Source organism: Lingula anatina, chromosome 2 (genome assembly GCF_051362555.1).
Source record: "Lingula anatina isolate TDL-2025a chromosome 2, LinAna3.0, whole genome shotgun sequence".
Lineage (NCBI taxonomy): Eukaryota > Metazoa > Brachiopoda > Lingulata > Lingulida > Lingulidae > Lingula > Lingula anatina.
In genome coordinates this window covers 36,653,993-36,672,651 of record NC_141768.1, presented here as the reverse complement: position 1 = coordinate 36,672,651, position 18,659 = coordinate 36,653,993, and the positions used below count along the sequence as shown (strand labels likewise).

General features: G+C 34.1%; 2 protein-coding genes across 5 annotated transcripts; one reads left to right on the top strand and one right to left on the bottom strand.

Moving 5' to 3' along the window:
- Nucleotides 1–366: 366 nt before the first annotated feature.
- On the bottom strand, nucleotides 367–10,173 carry LOC106154805 (cryptochrome-1). 4 transcript variants are annotated; one of them, XM_087004216.1, is made up of 13 exons: nucleotides 10,155–10,173; nucleotides 8,797–8,947; nucleotides 8,289–8,428; nucleotides 7,386–7,528; nucleotides 6,917–7,089; nucleotides 6,382–6,491; nucleotides 5,803–5,952; nucleotides 4,591–4,755; nucleotides 4,040–4,180; nucleotides 3,549–3,706; nucleotides 2,980–3,176; nucleotides 2,384–2,500; nucleotides 367–2,146 (listed from the first exon to the last, which is right to left on the bottom strand). In XM_087004216.1, exons 2-13 carry the CDS (start codon nucleotides 8,939–8,941, stop codon nucleotides 2,121–2,123), a joined length of 1,665 nt encoding a protein of 554 aa, XP_086860342.1. In that variant the 5' UTR covers nucleotides 8,942–8,947; nucleotides 10,155–10,173; the 3' UTR covers nucleotides 367–2,120. The 4 variants fall into 4 exon arrangements, with proteins under 4 accessions (XP_086860342.1, XP_086860341.1, XP_013384754.1 ...); XM_087004215.1 differs by lacking the exon at nucleotides 10,155–10,173 and adding an exon at nucleotides 9,426–9,558; XM_013529300.2 differs by lacking the exon at nucleotides 10,155–10,173 and adding an exon at nucleotides 9,187–9,440.
- LOC106154806 (TNF receptor-associated factor 6) lies at nucleotides 9,527–17,863 on the top strand. Its single transcript, XM_013529301.2, has 8 exons — nucleotides 9,527–9,686; nucleotides 9,819–10,069; nucleotides 10,748–10,805; nucleotides 11,242–11,346; nucleotides 13,147–13,305; nucleotides 15,038–15,202; nucleotides 15,924–16,096; nucleotides 16,818–17,863. The coding sequence occupies exons 2-8, from the start codon at nucleotides 9,846–9,848 to the stop codon at nucleotides 17,341–17,343; spliced, it is 1,410 nt and encodes a 469-aa protein (XP_013384755.2). The 5' UTR covers nucleotides 9,527–9,686; nucleotides 9,819–9,845; the 3' UTR covers nucleotides 17,344–17,863.
- Nucleotides 17,864–18,659: the final 796 nt, after the last annotated feature.

The following is an 18,659-nucleotide window of genomic DNA, read 5'->3' as shown; positions in this document are numbered from 1 at the left end:
AAGTGTTTCACATTCAATTTTGTTTTAGAATTCTGAAATTACAGTCAGGCCCTATAGTATAAAAATGATTAGGTGTTTTCTAACTCAAGCCTCAGATTTGTGAGCACAAATGCCCAAATTAAGGACTCCAGCCACCAATGTATACAGTCAGAAACCCAGATGGAAGATGGCCAAACTGTGTATTGAAATGCTAAGCTTGTGGCAAATTATTCTATGTTGGGATAGTTAATTCCTGACTGTAGCCGTTAATCTGTGCACTAGTGCCCCCAAATTTAAGGCTAATGTTAGAAAACGGGAATTATCGTTTTTGAGGCCTGACAGTGCATTCTGCACGCAGAGCAATTTCATATCAAAACAAACACCATCTACAACAAAAACAGTGTGCTTTATTACAACAGACTGAGAGATCAAAAGTCAAATGCTTATTTTCTATTTCTGCCTCTTCCTTTTCTGCCTTTGATAAAGAAGTTCAAATAATTCAACAGCTAAATATATCAAAAATGCATAACATGATTAAATTTCTGAAAAGTAGTACAGATACCCTTAAATAATGTTTAATTGAAAATATCTCACATCACCCTGTGGTTTACCTTGATCTGTAACTGTATACTCAGAAATCAATGTAAAAAAAAAAAAAAACTGACAGACAAAAAGGCCATGAATGTAATCCACAGTTACTTCAGTCCAAATGAACTAACTTTGTGTTAAAAAAGGGCCATTTTAAAAGTGTTAAAAACTTGAAAAACATTTATTACTGACATAAACAATATTAAACATTACTAACACCAAAAAGAATAACAAGTAACTGCTAAGTAAATCTTACAAAAAAAAAAAAAAAAAAAAAAAAAAAAAAAAAAAAAAAAAAAGAAAATTGTGCGTCAAATGATTATATCTGAAACCATCTACCTCGTATTTTGTATCCAAGCACGCTGTGTATATAGGACATAATTAATACTGATCACTTCATGGAGTTACTTTACACAGTACGAATGATTAAAATGACTCATTTAATGATGCTTTACAGGATTACGGTACATTGCTATTATAATATCACAAACTATGTAATCACTTACTGGGGGACAGAATGGTATAGAGTTCTCTAAAAAATCTGAATTGCGTGAAGCACAATTCGAGTCTAAATACACATTTTTTCCTCATCCTCCACTAGGTGACTACATAACAAATTCATCATGTCGTGGAGTGTTTGCTCTTAATTACGAATTAATACATACAATTAATACATAACTCTTAATACATAACTGAGAATTAAGATACGTAACCCCATGTTTACCTCATTTCAATTGCAAGTACTATACGCTGCAATGTTAGGCAAAATACTGCCAAAGTGATGTAACTATGCTATTTGGCAGCTGATCTATTTTTTTTAAATACTGTCAGTAAATGAGGGTCAGGGGTGTAGTATATTGCACCATATTCAGCACTTTTCAACCAATCAGATTGGACAAATTTACTCAGTGATATGATAATGACTTTTGAAATATTACTGATAATATAAAATATTCCACATGAACATTTATCGTGACATACAGCTTTCACAACATATAATGTTAATATAAACAAAACAATTTTTTTAACTTTTACTTCCACTGCCTGACAAAAAATTCAAGAAATAGCACGTAAATGGACATAAGTTTGAATGCACTTTCATAAAATTAATTCCATTAAATTTTCACAATGATAACAATATCTCCTTTATTAAAATATATGGTATACATTTTAATATCTCAAAAGTAAGTATTTAATTGTTTTTTAATTCAATCAAATATTTCAGTTACATTATTACTCATAAGCATTACTCTGCATGTTTCTGTAATTTACCAATTAACCAAGCTGTAAATGTATTCAATTATATTTAAGAAGTGATTTGCAATTCTGAAACAATAGTTAATTGTTGGCTGATATGCTGCAAATTTTGTGCAATGTATCAACTTCTTTCTTGTGTAATCCTTTTAAGTATTGAAATATGAAAAGTGTGCATAAATTATATGATAGATAATCAACCTACTGGTACGTACACAGTATCTACTGAGCCTTCCCTTTATATGTGACCTGGTAACTGCTTTTGAGATTCAGCTAAATTGAGACACTGGATATATGTTTTACATACTCAATCCATCAAGGTTATCTGAAAACAAAAACAAAAAGCTATTATCTGTTGGTAAACATAAAAAACTGAATTGAAGTACATGTCATAGAATGTGGTGTCATAATCATTCAAATGCAATATAAAGCAACAATACTTATAAATCAAACAGGCTCAGATAATAATCAGCTATTAACGGTGAAAACTAACAATACAGGCTATGAAAATGTTACACAGCAGACAATGCACGATTTAGTATATTGTTTTCCTTCTACTCACCAATATCCAAAGCATCACATTTGTCAGAAGACACACAGGGGACAGAAGTCAAGTTTCTCGGCAGCCAAGCAATCCGCCATACTTCTTCATCATTAGAAGGCTTCACATGAGGAATGTCTAGAATATAGGGCAGCAAAATATTTAATATATACACTAACATTATGTCATTATGTTTTACCTTATAATACAACATTATCATGCACTCTCTTCACATATGAGCACAGATGTTTGATAATGCGATGCAAGTAATAACAGTAACATAAATACAAAAAGTGACACATTTATGGTCAACTTTAAAAAATTCTATATTTCAGTTAATGTACAGAGATTGGGTATTTGACTAGTCATAACCCCCTCCCAGTTTTACTCCCCATACGTCTAAAGGACCGGCCTTGACAATACCATACAGTTGATATCAAAAACATGTCTGGCAAAACGTGGCTTAAAAATAGAAAAGGTATAATATGTGCGATATCCATCTATCCATCCACCTGTCCATGTGGATAGACAGAAAGACATTTGCCAGTATACCATTAATTTACTGATTAATTTGTTAAAGGAATGAAATTGCATAAAGGAATTTTTGTTAAACCCACCAGGAAGTTTTGCATATTTTTCACGAACAAGAGACATCCTTTCTCCGTTTTTCATGGCAGCTTCTGCATGATTCACAATTGGTGCAGGATAGTCCTTGCCAATGATACAACCTGCTTTTTTCTGAACCTCCAGTGGCGCCCTCCAGGGGTGGAAGAGATAACGCAGGGGGAACTGGGAAAGCTCTGGCACATACCGTCTGGAAAACATGATATTTAATTCAATAAACTTGCACATAATATACAAATACCTTTTTCATTACTTCATCTGATAAAAGGGGACTTCACAAATGTATGAAAAGCTAAAAACTGCATCAAATTTCCTAGAACCAATAAGTGACTGAACCAAGTATTTAAAACAATATGTTTTGCTACTTAACTGACTAAAGAACATTCTGACACAAAGTAAGAACTCTTTACTTTTATTTAATAAAAGTATTTTTCCAAATATTTTCCTTTTTTTTTACATTTTTTCTCTACTCAATTTTTTCTGTTCTTCAGATTGCTCAGGTTAAAATATTCAGCTTATCAGTTCAAAGGCCCAGGAATCTTTAATGAAGCCACTTACTTACCTCACATAATCTCCAACAGGGTCCATCCTCTGGCCATAGCGCACCGGGTGAAAACATTTGGGGCAGTCCAGGCACTTCTCAAATGCAGAGCTCGATACCCACATCCAATTGCCAGCACAGACTGACCAATCAGCATCCAACAGGTACTTGAAGAAAACCTTGGACAGAACAAATAACTAATCTACTGCACAGAGCCTATTGCAATTATCCAATATCTCATACCAAAAAAAAAAAAAAAAAATGCATTACTTTTACCAATATCAGTTTATAAAGGTGAAATAGATAGAGGTAAACAAAAGATGAATTACAGGTAGGACTACCTGTAACACACACCAAAAATACTAGTACACAAAAACTATTTTATTATCATTCCTACAAAATATCACACCCAGTAAAACCAAGTATAACTTCAGGCTTTAATCGATTCATTTTTTCTATAACATACAGTGCAACTTTCCACCAATGATCTAAATGGAGACATTAAGTCTTACCTGTAATCCCATTTCCCAGTGCTGCCACGCGTCCCCTCTGGTCAAAAACACAGACACAGCATGCCGCCCCACCTGATGCAGCCAACCCTCCTGTACCAGCTGCCTCATACAAGCATCAATCCATGGATACCCAGTCTGTCCCTGGTAGTGAATGAACTTAGTTGAATTCCACCCAACATATCATTTAGCACATGCATGTTGTTTTTACATGGTTTCTGTGCACACTACAATTTCATCCATAAATGTGCCATGCAGCAGCATGTATTGAAAAAATAGCCCATCTGTTAAACACCATTTCATTAATATTTATCCCTCAACGGATCAAAAAGAAGATGATGTAGGCTTGGTCTATTTATTTATCTGTTACCACCAAATGCAAAACAACATTGGCATAATAATAAAATCACAGAAATTGCTTCTGCTTTAAATTTATTATCGGAATATCCAAATCTGTACTTTGATATTATGTGTTATTGTGATATTATGTTACTGTTATTATTCAAGCATATTCAGAACAGAAAACTTATCAAGTGTCAGAATTAGCCGAGTACCTTTTCCCATTTCCTGACTACCTCATGGTCCCAGTTGAAGTCAATCTGCAGGCAGATGGGATTGTTTACCATCTTAGTGAAGTTTGAATTGTTCACCGACATCACATAGAAGTACTCTCTCCACATCAACTGAGCTGTGAGCAACTCATTTGATTGCTCGTGGTCCTGTATTATGAAAAGAAAAAAAAAAAGAAAAAGAAATTGATGCTTGCATGTACATTTTAGTATTTAATTTACTGATTGGGGGGTGGAGGGTGCACTTATCAAAAATACCCCTATAAATATGTATTTATGGTTAAGAAGATTCATATTAATGAAATAAAAAAAACCCTGTTAATCCATACTGGTAAGGGAAATAATGTCCTACCCAATGCTAGATAGCACTGCACTTGCAGTTTTCTTATTTACTCTTATTTAGTGTATACATGTAGTATGTGAGGATAAATGTGTAGTTTTGAATTTCTGCTATCATTATATTAATACCTACTAGATCTAATTATAACATCAACATGCATGCTATTATATCCAATGAAGATAATCCCAGATAGTCTAAAACAAGACCTTAAACACTGAGTGACATCACAGGAGACTAGATAACCTGCTAAAATTCACATGAAATAGGGCACTGTGAATAATCTAGCCATAAAGGTCAAACACCATGCACTCGGAATACCTTATGTAGAAAGTAATGCAAAAGTTATATCCCAAACACGGTAAATTTGTACTGTTGTGCAATAAACTCAACTGTAATTTTAATGACAAAACTTAAGAAAAAACAAGAATAATATTTGTGGATAACTTCTGTCAGCTGTTATTCATTGCCAATATGCAGGGGCGGATTGAGGCCGTCTTCTGGGTCTTCTGGAAGACGGTCAGATTTTCAAGTTTACATTGACGGGTATCTAATTTTATCTGTCAGAAGACGGTCAAAATAGAGGATGGATCAACAAAGAAAATTTGGAAGACGGTCAGAAAATAGCTCTGGCTCCACCCCTGAATATGCACTCACTAACCTGCCATTATTTCTAACCCCTCTCGCCTCCAAAACAAGTGAAATTTTGCTTGACTATATGGTAGGTCACGAGATTTTGGGCCATCTCAAATTATTCCCATTGAAACTATATCCTATTTAAACAATTTACAGTTTAATTACATGTAGCTGCTAAATATGACAAAATACCTACTAGATCTAATAATAACATCATACCGTACCTTATAAACTTCTCTGAAAGTGTCCAGTATAGTGTAATAAAACCTCCTGACAGACACACAGCCAAATCTCAGATGTGGACTCATGCTAAGAGGAGGGCCACTCAAATCAGGGTTGACATAGTGTGGCAGAATAAATCCAGCTTTATAGGACTGAAAATAATGTAATAAATATCAACATACACAAAGACCGCATTCAGAACAGTGGACTAACTAGTCCAAGGGTCAAATATGGCCAACCCACTTGAATACTATCCTACGGGGAATTTATTCAGTGTCTATTAATGAATTAGACGGCAAGCTTTTTAGTGGGTCGCCACACTTGACCCCATGGACTAGCAAGTCCACTTTTTTGAATGCGGCCAAAGACATACTGGCTTGTATCATGACGTGCAGACCTCTGAGAGGTCGTCACTTTTAAGCCTGCATAAGGGTAGATGACTGCATTATCTTATGCAGAGACCATGGTATTTATATGGTATCCTTATACACTTAAGAATATGTTATAAAGGCTATGTCAAGAACCAGTAAAATGTACCCAAATCAATACTTCTTGAAATTTCATTCACAACAACAACTTACAGTCTTTTCCTGCATTCTTCTGAGTTCCAACAAGTCCAACCCACGAGACTCGCCCCCAAGATAGGGGGGTGTTTTCTTTTTTTTCTGCTCTGAACATTCAGGTGTTATTCCTACAAGATAAAACTTTACAGTGAAACTAAATTATAGTGTGCACATATGCATGAAAAGTGGCTGAAGAATAAAGGCATGATTTTTTTCTACGTGGCTGCTTATCTGATTAATAATAATAAAACACCTTTGCAAAAATAACCATATTGAGCAAAGAACCCATGCTACAGTACATAAATGTGTTGACAAGAAATCTTTATGCCAAACACTATACCTAACTTAAGATGGACAAAGAAAATGTTACAATCATGATATAATTGTATAACATTTTTCACCAGTGAATCATTTTTATGTTTCTAAATAAAGTACTGGGTATTTTGCTGTAAGTATTTGACTGAAATAAAATTGTTTAATTTTCATCCCACCAATATTAATTATAAAGAGACCCAATAATTAATAAATAGAATGCTCAGACATTCATAATTACCAAAATCATTCAGCGTAGGCAATTCAAATTTGGAAAAATCATTAGCCACAGGCAATGATACCCCAGAGAAGCTTGGGACAGGCTGTGGTCTTTCTGGCGCAGGGAGAGTTTTGCAAACCTCACAGAACATGGCATAAGTCAAGGGGGGACTGCCTCCATTTGCTTTCAAAATGCTTAAATTGAGATGAAAAATATTCATAAAGTTTAGTTTCAAAATGCCACGTAATCAATGTACCTCAATAACTATAATAATGCCAAAATTAAATAAGAAAAACAGAATAAAATAGTGATTACACAACTACACATTGGTATATATTCAACGCTAGAACTACTTGATAGAATAATTATGCATAATTCTAGTACAATGGAACTCCAAAACTGTGTAACAGGGTATATATATTTTTTAAAATCTTCCATTTTTTGTTTCAATCATAATCCTTATTAGTAAAGAAATAAAGTTGCAACTTACTCTTGGGGGTTGTACAAAGTGTGGGATACTTTTTCAATACACTCAATGTTCTTTTCTCTACAGAGTTTTTTCACAGCAATATCCCGTTTTTGCCAAGGAGGCTCTGGATCTTGCTCAAATGTCAACTTTGTCACTCCCCATTCCTATAAATGAGCATCAAAGATAAAAATCAATAAAAGTTGTCAGGTGCCAAAAATCAAGAAAGCTACAAAAAAAGAAAAAAAAACGAAGAATTAAATAAAATAATAATAACAAGTGAAATTACAGATGAAAACCCATTTACTTCATAATTTAAAATCTATCAGGTACAAATAGCAAGAAAGTAAAGATAATGTTCAGTCATGCCAAACTCAATATGTTAAGTCATATCATGATAAAACATAAAAAAAAAAAAATTACAAAATGCTGTTAAAAGTTGGAGATTAAGCATTATTTTTCATTATTCATTATTTTTCTTCAAATTAAATGGTGAAAATCACTTGTGAAAAGATTTTTGAGGCATTATTGAAAATGCCAAGCTGACAACATGCTGACGACATGCTTATAATCATCATAACCTTAGCATGGTTTGAAGTGATAACATCATAAAAGTACTATTGGTCTGTAATGACTCAATCTTTTCAATGGGCAAAAAATTATCAAGCTTTCAGATATATAATTTTATAATCACACAAGTTATGTTTCTATATAGCATTTTTGGTGCTTCTACTGCATAGAGTAAAACTATAGAATAGCCTGCTTTTTAAATTTTGTTGCTACCACTTAACAGGAATGTCCAAATTTAAAGAAATTATGACTTTAAAATATAGTATCTGTAAAATTCACATTTCCCCTCATTGAAAAGTAAGTAATTGAATAGTAAGTAATTACCATATCCCAGAACTTTTAATGCTCTATACCTACATCAAACAGTTTCTGTAAAATCTCTACAGGATCGCCTTGAAATGTATACAGCCTTCCTCCAAGTTCTTTTAGCTGGTTGTCCAAGTCTTCTAGGCACTCTAGCAAAAAGCGCCATCTATTATACCCAGCAGTGTCTGTGCCTGAAAGCAGTACATGTATATGCACCCACTAGTAATCTTAAGGAAACAATTTAGTAGCATTCTATATAGGAATTTACTTTATAAAATGGTAAAGCCAAGCTGTTTATAACACACAACCTTTTCTCATTGATGTCTGCAACAAGTCTTTGTTTTCACACATTTTATTTTTATGTTTATTCCAATGAAATAATAAAACTGACAAGCAATGAATGATACAAAATTTCGACAAAATGTAAGAAAAATCATACAAAAGGAAAGAAAGATTCACTGTTCATGCCAAATCTTCCATGAATGGGCAGGTGGGGTACAAATAAAAAGCACTGAATTTGTTTGGTGTTGTGAAAATAAAAAATATTGTAAGGCCTTACCTGCCACAGAACCATCAAATATGAAAATCAAGTAACACTCCTTTACATCCTTTAGGGCTTCTTGCAAGGAGGCATTGTCATGAAATCTCAGCCCATGTCTAAACCAGTGGATAGAAACGCCTTCTTTTTTATCCTGCTTTCCCATGTTGTTCTAAAATAATAATAATAATAATAATCAATTTCACAATAGCCATGGGTTACACTTTACTGAGTACATAGCAGTGCAATTTTTCATACTGTCCAATTTGATTAGTTATGACATTTGCAATCAAAAATGTCCTAATCAAATGCTTGTTTTCGCCGATATCCCGCAGGCTAGAATGTTTTTATCTATTAGAACTAACACTATAGGTGCGTGTGCAAGATGTGACCAGAACAACAATAACTTACATGTACATGTACTTACATCCTTAAACAGTTTAAGGGAATTTGATCAAACTCAGCTGTCTACCCAGTTTGCGCATTTACCCATCGCCTTGGTATATACGTACAAACGACTAACTCAGATTTGGCTCAATTGTACTTGTAAACACTGAACGACCTTCTGAGGAGTCTGTCGCTGTGTTTATTCAGCTTACTTAACCCTGACTCCTAATATAATATATTTAATAACGTGAAAGTTCGTTCACCGTTTTGGTTACGAGTGGAACATGACCTTGACTCTTTCAGCTCCCAGGACGTTCCTCTGCGACATATTAAGAGTTTTCTTTTTAGAACGAATCAAATGATACAAATATGATGCATTTTTGTGTAAATTTAGTTCCAGTCTTTTATTTGTTTGCTGATGTTTGTTTGTAGGTGTGTGTTTTGTACATGTGTTGGTGCGTGTTGCTACCAGCGGCCACCTAGCGGTGTCTACTGCCCGCCATTTTTAAAGTGCCAAGTGACTGGTATGTGTTTTACTTCTCAGGTTCAAAATGTTAAAATGACGGTAGTAAAGCACTGAAGATGTTATCATTTCTTTCTTGCTACTTTATATAAACATTATTAACTTAAAATTGCTATTCCATCTATTCCATCAGGTGTGTTTTAACTTTTAACCCGAGGAAATGGAGATGTCTCGAAGCAGTACACCCAGGCGTCAAGGCCGAACAAGCAGCAGGACCAGTTGTAGCGGCAGCAACCAGGAGCCAAGCCAAGGCTATGATGAAACATTTGAACCAGACTTAGATAGGAAATATGTTTGTCCTGTTTGTCTGGCTGCCTTCAGAGATGCCATCCAAACGAAATGTGGACACAGATTTTGCAAGACCTGTTTGAAAGGTGTTGTAGGGTAAGAGAAGTATAAGGTCGTTCGGTAATGAGTCCTAAAAATAAGTCTTGGCTGTAAACATTAAATAAAGAACCAACATTTTTACCTGGATCTACCCCTGCTACAGTAAGCAGTCTGCTACAGTTGATTTCTCAGGTAGCCTTCTGCTTGGCTCTTGACAAGTAAAATTTCTGCATTTATTCATACTTACCAGATATCTATATACATGATTTCTAGATACATGTATTTAACTTAAACAGGCCTGTAGCCATGGGGGGGGGGGGGGGGGGGGGCGGGGGGGGGGGGGGGGGGGGGGGGGGGGGGGTCGAAAGAACCGCCCCTTTTGTCAGGAAAAGGTCCATTTTGGGTGAAATTTTATCTAGGTACACATAAGTTTCACTGTAAAAGCCTTAAAGGTCCAAATTTTCAGAAAAAGAACCCCCCTTTTCAATTTGCTGGCCACAGGCCTGTTAAATGTCATAGTATGACTGCAATCAACACAATCTCTGCCTAATTAACAATGTGAAAATAGTCAGTTGAATATTTAATGCTGACCAGTTAATTGATTTTCCGACAGGTGCACGTTATTTTCTGCACATTGAAACCGCCACCTGTTCTGTGACTTCTTGTGCAAATGAAAGGCTTTATCCCTTAGTAATCTTTTTATCAATTTCACCAAATGTTTTCTCTTGTTTTCAGGACGCGGAGATTTGCCAAGTGCCCAGTGGACAACACCTGGTTTGATGCAGTGACAGATGCAAGTTATTTAGCACCATTGAGCTCTTGCAGTGATTGCATTGTTGGCTAGTTTGATGAGATATCTTTTTCAAATTAAAACTTGAGTAACTCTCTACTTCTGCTCAGCTGTACAAAAGGGTGTTTCACAAATGATCATCTAGCAATAATCAATAATTGTGAATTTGTGGTTGTCTATGCTATATGTTACAACTTTTAGTCAAAATTAGTGTCAGGACAATTTGGTTTCAAAATTGAAACAGTAGGCCTATTAGATTCCTAGGTAAATGCACCTGATTTCACCAAGTTTTAACCTTGAGTGTTCTTGAACCAACAGGATGTCTAAATACCACTTCAGTCTTCTATATTTAATTTTTTTTACATTTTAGTGACCACCTTTTGTAGGTTTCAGATCTACTTATAAGATTTTTGATTTTTTTTGTTATGGTTAATTACAGGTTTTTGATGATAATGCTGTTAGGAGAGAGGTATTGTCTCTCCGTGTGAAATGTCATAATATGGACCATGGCTGCCAGTGGGCAGAGGAACTGAGAGACTTGCAGGTATAGATCAAAAAAAAAAAAAAAAAAAGAAAAAAGAAAGAAATAGTTTAAAAATCTGGAGTTTTGTTTACATCTTTTCAATCAATGTTATGAGGTCTTGTGTACAAAGGTTTATTAAAAATGGGTGTAATTTTAAAGTTATTATTGATGGAATCTAAATGGAATAATTTTAAATCTTATTAAATCATTAAATCTTACACATATTATAGTATTAGATAAGCACATGTCCACTTCTTACTACTATTTTGATAATAATCAGGGGCGGATTCAGAGATATTTTCTGACAGTCTTCCAAATTATCTTTGTTGATCCGTCCTCCATTTTTGACCGTCTTCCGACAGAAAAAATTATATACCCGTCAATGTAAACTTGAAAATCTGACCGTCTTCCGGAAGACCCAGAAGACGGCCTAAATCCGCCCCTGATAATGCTCACAGTGCATGTGCTATTGAAGCAGTACTCAGAATTTTGACATGTCGTTTGAATTTAAGCTAGCTGTCCAGCCTTAAGATAGGCTATCCTATGCTCAAACAGTGACGTATAGACAGTTTCCAGGAGGCATGAACATTATACGACAAAATTGAGGTCTTGACATTAAGGGTTGTGTGGTTGCATCTTTCAACCACTTCTTGCTCTCAGGCAACCAAATCTTAACCAGCAGTTGTCCATCAATGCAACTGATTCATTTTGAACATTTTTTATTTATTGTATGTTTTAAAGTGTTTTTTTTTAAAATAAGTTTGGCACCTTTTTTATAAACGTGTACAGTAGTTGCTTGTGTTGATTAGAAGATAGTTATTATATATTTTTATATATTGAATTTTCTGTAATCTCTTTTTGTGAAAAAAAAAAAAAAAAAAAACAGTGAAACCATTTCTTTGTATTTTTTTATTTTTGCTTATTTATTTATTTATTTATTTATTTATTTATTTTAAATCTGGAATATCAGTTAGAAAATAAAAAAGTATTTCATTGCATGTTTGGTAAACAAGCTTGCAATTACCTCCTTTTTTAAAAAAATCTGGTACAGAAACCAAACCACCAGGCCTGCATAGTTGTGTTCATTAGCAACCAGGGGAAAAAGTTAATGTGTACAAACATTTGAATCACCTTTTTTCTGTTTATTGGGGACTCTTGTGTTTAATTTATTTTCTAGCAAAATGGAAATAATTAAGGGGGTATTGATCATATTGTAAACACTTCCAAGTTTTATCAAAAATTTGTGAAGTAATGAAGGGAACGTATAGATTTTATTGCTTCATACCCCCTTTACACTGGACGGCGTCCTTTCTGCATCCTTTCTGCGACCATGAAATTTGGCATCGCTGTGGTTTTAATAAAGAGACACAAGCATTGATTTTGTATCAGAATGAATGCTCAATGATCGGCCAGTTGTCGGCCGTAAAGTTTTTAAAGTTTAATGGGGCCGTACTGCTGGACGCAGAAAGGAAGCCGTCCAGTGTAGAGAGGCCCTAAGATAGAAAGACATTAATGGTTGATAAGGAAGGAGTGCTGTACTGTCTCCTTGTAAATTACTCCATATTTAGAAATACAGGCAGGGTGTTGAGAGACTGATATTTAATTTAATTTCTAGCCTTGCTGTGCAATTACGTCATGAAATAATCTTAAAAGTATTAATTGATTATTTATTTATTTATTTATTTATTTTTGCAGAGTGTAGCAAGGGTAGCTCATCCTGCTTTGGCTCTTTTCATGGAATAAAATGTTTACGGAAGGAGACCTATTTTTAAGTTGTTTTTACTCTTTTTTTTTTTTTTTTTTTTTTTTTTTTTACAACAGGACCATCTGCAGAATTGTGACTATGTTTTGGTGGACTGTGAGCATAGGTGTGGATCTCAGTTTCCAAAATGTGACATAGCAAACCATTCTGAGAGCTGCCCAAAGAGACTGAAGCAGTGCCAGTACTGCAGTGAACATATAATACACACAGAGATGACGGTGAGTTATAAGTTTGAATTTTGTTACCTTGAAAGTTTATTTGTAATTTGTTTATTATGCATGTAATGAAAGTATTATGAAAATGCCTGCTGCCTCCAGACACTAAAATTGTTAGTTTTCTTTACAGATTTATTTCTAAGTGAATTTGAGTTTTCATTGTGTTAGAAATGAATCCTACCACAGTGTTAATTATATTTTCCTTGGTAATAATTATTTAACATTGTTTTAGAAATTGACCAACTTATTTGTGGCCAAGGTAGTATGTAAGATCTGCACATTATCAGAATGTTGGTTGGAATCATAAGCTCCCCTCACCCCCCCCCCCCCCCTTTCCTAAAAATTAATTTTTTGTCAGAAGTCATTGTATCCAGACTAAGAATATTCAGAGCATTATTTCCTCTAAGGTGTTAATTTGACTTTTTATTGAAAAAGTTTTGAAAAAAACGGAGATGCAAGCCTATTGGCAGCTTTTTATACCTTAATTTTATACTTAATTTTGTATTTAATAAGCTACTTTTTTGCCTCTCCATCTCTGTCCAGGGGGTATCTTACATGTTTCCCTGGTGAAAACATTTACCTAATTATGGTCTGCAGTGATAATTATTTCTATAGAAGTAATGATTATAGATGTTAAATTGCCTAATTAAGACAGCTGTAGTCTTGGACATTGTTATCACCACGGTGGTATATGATTATCCCCCTGAATTATCACCACAATCATGACAATATCTAATTTGTAGTAATAATTATCGCCTTGGCCAAGGGGTTTTTGTTTTTTTGTTCCATTTGATTTGGACAAATTTTGGTGAAATTTTTATAAACTGTCGGTTGGAAACCGAGTAACAAATTGTTAGATTTTGATGGTGATCCATTGATAAATTAATGGTTAATTAGTTAATAATTTGCCGCTCTGTCCAACATTATACAAAAGTTGTGATGATGCGAAAGATTTTGATGGAATTTTCAGAAATGGAGGAGATGAACAAAGTAACAAGCGATTAGATGCTTAAAATATTGGTGGTTATCCATTTGTTAATCAATTAGTTAATTAATTAAGTCTGTTTGTCTGTTAGCAACATTATGCAAAAAAGGTATTGAGGGATTTTGATGAAATGAGCTAGATTTTGGTGATGATTAATTGCTCATTTATAAATTTATTCATTCATAATCTTAGTACATAATGATCATCTTGTGTGAAAAAGGACATAGTAAAGTTGAAATGTTTGAAAAGTATTTAACATAAAGTGTCTTTATTTCATTGTATAATCTTAAACATTTTGAGGGCTACTTAATTACTGAATAAACCAAATCACTTAAATGAAGCTGCAAGTGTGTGTGTGTGTGTGTGTGTGTGTGTGTGTGTGTGTGTGTGTGTGTGTGCACAACTCATAAATGTTTTTATCTTTTAAAATTGCTTATAAAATTAGTGCTCTCTCTAATAGAGTAGAATATTTGACATTCACTTAATATATTCATATCAGAATCAAGAATGTATAAAATACAATTGTTTTTCTTTAGATTTGTCTTTGATCTGGTTTAAAAAAAATTGTTTTCCAAAAAATGATCTGGTGGTTTGGCTAGAAGCAGATATCTCCTTGGGTGAGTCTCAGGTTAATGTAATGTACATGTTGATCTCAGTGGATAATGAAAAACTGCATGACAGTGACTTATGTCCTTTTCAGGAGATAAAATGAATGTAATTTTTTTTCTTATGCTGTTATTGAATTTCCAGAAGCATCAACTCCTTCACTGCATGCAATTCCCAGTGAACTGCACAGCTTGTGGAGAGACGGGAATATTAAGAATCAACATTGCTGACCATGTTGATGTTGTATATGGAGGTTGTCCCTACACTAAAGTGCCATGCAAGTTTCAAAGTGTTGGGTGTCATTATCAGGTGATGCCTAGAGCCCTTTTATTTCAACATGAAGAGTGCATTCCCAGAGATTTAGATTGATCCATCCAGATCGACATAACTCCCTGGGGGTTCACGTTAAATTGCAGTCAGCTGAGCGCTCACAGTAGTTAATTACCCCCTTACAGCTTTTAGTAGGCGGGACAGACACTTAAGCCGGCTAAGCTGACAGTTATCTGGTGAGACTCCTCACAGGGATAGATCGATCTAAAATCTGTGGGAATGGGGTCTAAGGCAGCTAGCTGTGATGTAGACAAAGTTTTTGTGAAACATACTACTGAACTGATGTGATTTTAAGTCTGGAAATGAAATCTTGCTGCAACTTTATAAAATTACTTTGAAGATGATTTGGCTGTGTAGGGATTCTGTAAACAAAATTCTCTTGTATTGAAAGATGAGCGCCCCACACTATCATGGAGATTTTAGTTTTTAAAAGGCCTAAGTGTAAGATGCTGCTAAGATTCCAATCTTGTAATTAGAACACATTTTCAAAACATTTTGCATCGTTTGTCATTTTGTACCAAAAGATAGAATTTTGAAATTTGGCAAGGTCGGAGAAATAAAGGAAATGAAGTTACATAAATAAGTATATATGTTGTTTTCTTGTATTATTTGTCACCAAATACATTATTTTACAAAAAAATTCCTCCATTTTAAATTGATCAATTATTTTTTATTTGCAAATTTCAATTTTTTGCCATAGGGTCCAAGAAAGAACATCTCTGAGCACTATCAGGAGGCAGTGGACTCCCATCTGGCCTTACTGTCCACTTACCTGAATCTCCAAGAAACTAGACTGCAGTTGCAAGTAGAGGAGCTGGAGGACAGCAGAGAGGCATGCAGTAGACTGGCAGATCTGGCAAAACAGCAACACAGGTGAGAAATTGCCATCTGCTGTTTTATACAGTTATATGTTGTTTCTCAATGAATGCTTTTGCCATCTAATTAGTTTGTAGTCATATTTAATATTTTTTTAATTAGTAATTTGACGTCTTTGTGTGGAAACCAACTGATCATGCATGCATACACACGCACACATCCTTTATTCATACTTTTGTACAAAACTGAGCAATTGAAAATTTGCAGAGATAATAATAATAAAAATACATAGACTATCAGTTACACAAATTGATAAAATTTTCCAACCTGTTAGTCCATTAAAGAAAAATTACTCATACACAATTAAATTCATGGGAAGATGAAACAGTTTCTTTTCTCAAAAGAGAGGTTGAGGAATTTAGCCAAAGCTGTTATCACTGACTCACTTGAGTTGTTCATTATTGATGCAAATTTTGTTGGTGTTTATAATATTTAAAACTTAAGTTTCTACTTAGCGTTATTTGAGTTTTTGTAAGAGTACTGTTTTGCATACCTACAGCTTGATTAAGGTACGATTTAGTTCTTGACTATCAAGTTCTGCAGATACATATAAAATGCTTTCTCTGTACATTTTATAGACACTGACTATATATTATATTATTTAAATATATTGATGAGCAACACATAGCTGTAGTAAGACCATTTTAATTTTGCAGTTTAAGTTCAATTTTAAATTTCATTTTATTTTTTTACCCTAATTACCTTTTTTTACTCACAGGTTGATAGAGGAGCAGCAATTAGTTGTTCGTTCACAGCTGGACCATGTCCAGTTCCTAGAGTCTACAACATTCAATGGCAAACTCCTGTGGAAGGTTCCTATTCCAGAGGACCACAGTCAGACCCTAGTCAGTCCTTCCTTCTATACAGCGTGCCCTGGTTATAAGTTCTCTGTGCAGCTGGAACTGGATGGATACCAAGATGTCGGTGAGATTTATACGTCAGTCTTTGTTATCCTGGAAGAGGGTTGTTATGACAACCAGCTAATTTTCCCTGTGGATGCCACTTGCCATATTACCATCTATAATCAACATAAGGAAAGCAGAGATCATGTGCACACCTCTATTAAGTGTAATAGTGTAACCCGGGCAAGTAGTCCAGGTGGAAGTAATGAAAACACGAAACGTGGTCGCTTGAGACTGTTGAAGAAGGATGATTTGCTTAGTTCACAATTTCTTCTAGATAATGCCTTATCAGTGCTTATCAATGTTGACCTTGACTGCTGTCCTCATGCTTGCATTGCATAAGCAAAAGTCAAAACACATTTTTAATACGAACTTCATTTTAGAGATATCAGTTGCTTCATGGTATTCATTTTCTGAAAATTGCTGGTGATGTCAAAAGGAAGTTGTATGTCATGATTGTTTTATCAGCTTTGTAGTAACGTTTTCTGAGGACTTTTTTTTAGCTCTACCATTTTCTCCAGTTTTAATATTTTGGGTATTAACAAGCTTTACTAAAGGTGGTGGATAGACAAATATATTTGTTAATATGAGCATATTTTCATAGATAGATTAAATAATAGTGGTGTTTGTAGTCTTTTTAAAGGTCTAAGTTCATTAGCTGGTATTTGTTATAATTTTATCCCTCTCTTTTTGCATTCCTTTAAGTGGGGAAAATGTATATCAGATTTTTTTTACAACAGCATTGCATATTTTAGTTCTATAGTGTATGATTGTATTTTACATTTACCTAAAACATAGTCAAGATTACTGTGTGTTGTACATAACATGCATATTTTATCATTAAATTCCCTTTGACAGCATATATTGGGTGTTTTGTTCCAAGTATTAATATCATGTGCTTGACATGCTTTTGGTCTTTGTTTGAAATGTTTTCATGATGGGTTATTTTTTATTTATTTTTTTTTTCAAGTTTTTTTTTTTATTTTTTCAGAAAAGGTGGAAAATGCATTGTCAAAAATATGGTTTCTTTTCACATGATATACTGCCTTAAAAGGTTTCAGAAAATCACTATCTTGAAATGAGTCATCTTTGCAAGGTAATCTCATGACAGTAGTGCTGCTCTTCAACATCCTAGGCATTCTTTAAAGTTGATATGGTCTCCACAAAAAAGTAAAAATGAAAGCATTGCAATTTGAGAGTTGTACCTTTTTTTTTTTTTTTGTCCTTCAAAAATAACTTTATTTTTCATTTTGTTTTTAATGTCATCAACAGGTAATTGGATTGCATTTACAAACCTAAAGGATGATTTACTGGTTTTTTTTTTTTTCAATGCCAAATGTCATTCTTCTCAAATTGCAGGTAAACATTTTGTTCGTGTCCTTGAATGAAATAAGGATATTGATCTTCATTGATTTACAAGCCAAGAGCATTCTAAACCTGTTTTTTCCAGTTCCTTCTGGATATTTTTTTACCTGTGTTTTTTTTTTTTTTTATTTTTTATGTCTCAGTATAATTTTCTTATGTCCTTAAATGTGACCAAATAAATCCAGTGAAAAAAGACAAGCTTGTAAGGTAATAAACCATCATGATATAGTTATCCTTGAAAACAAATTCACAGCGTGTGATGGAGCAATTATTTGGAATGTCTAAGTAATTGA

Coding starts and splice junctions, on each gene's coding strand:
- LOC106154806 (XM_013529301.2), top strand. CDS start 9,846: ATGGAGATGTCTCGAAGCAGTACACCCAGGCGTCAAGGCCGAACAAGC. Junction 13,306..15,037: donor TAATACACACAGAGATGACG/GTGAGTTATAAG, acceptor TTGAATTTCCAG/AAGCATCAACTCCTTCACTG. Junction 15,203..15,923: donor GTGTTGGGTGTCATTATCAG/GTGATGCCTAGA, acceptor TTTTTGCCATAG/GGTCCAAGAAAGAACATCTC.
- LOC106154805 (XM_087004216.1), bottom strand. CDS start 8,941: ATGGGAAAGCAGGATAAAAAAGAAGGCGTTTCTATCCACTGGTTTAGA. Junction 4,181..4,590: donor TAGTCAGGAAATGGGAAAAG/GTACTCGGCTAA, acceptor ATTCACTACCAG/GGACAGACTGGGTATCCATG. Junction 2,501..2,979: donor AAAATATGCAAAACTTCCTG/GTGGGTTTAACA, acceptor CCTATATTCTAG/ACATTCCTCATGTGAAGCCT.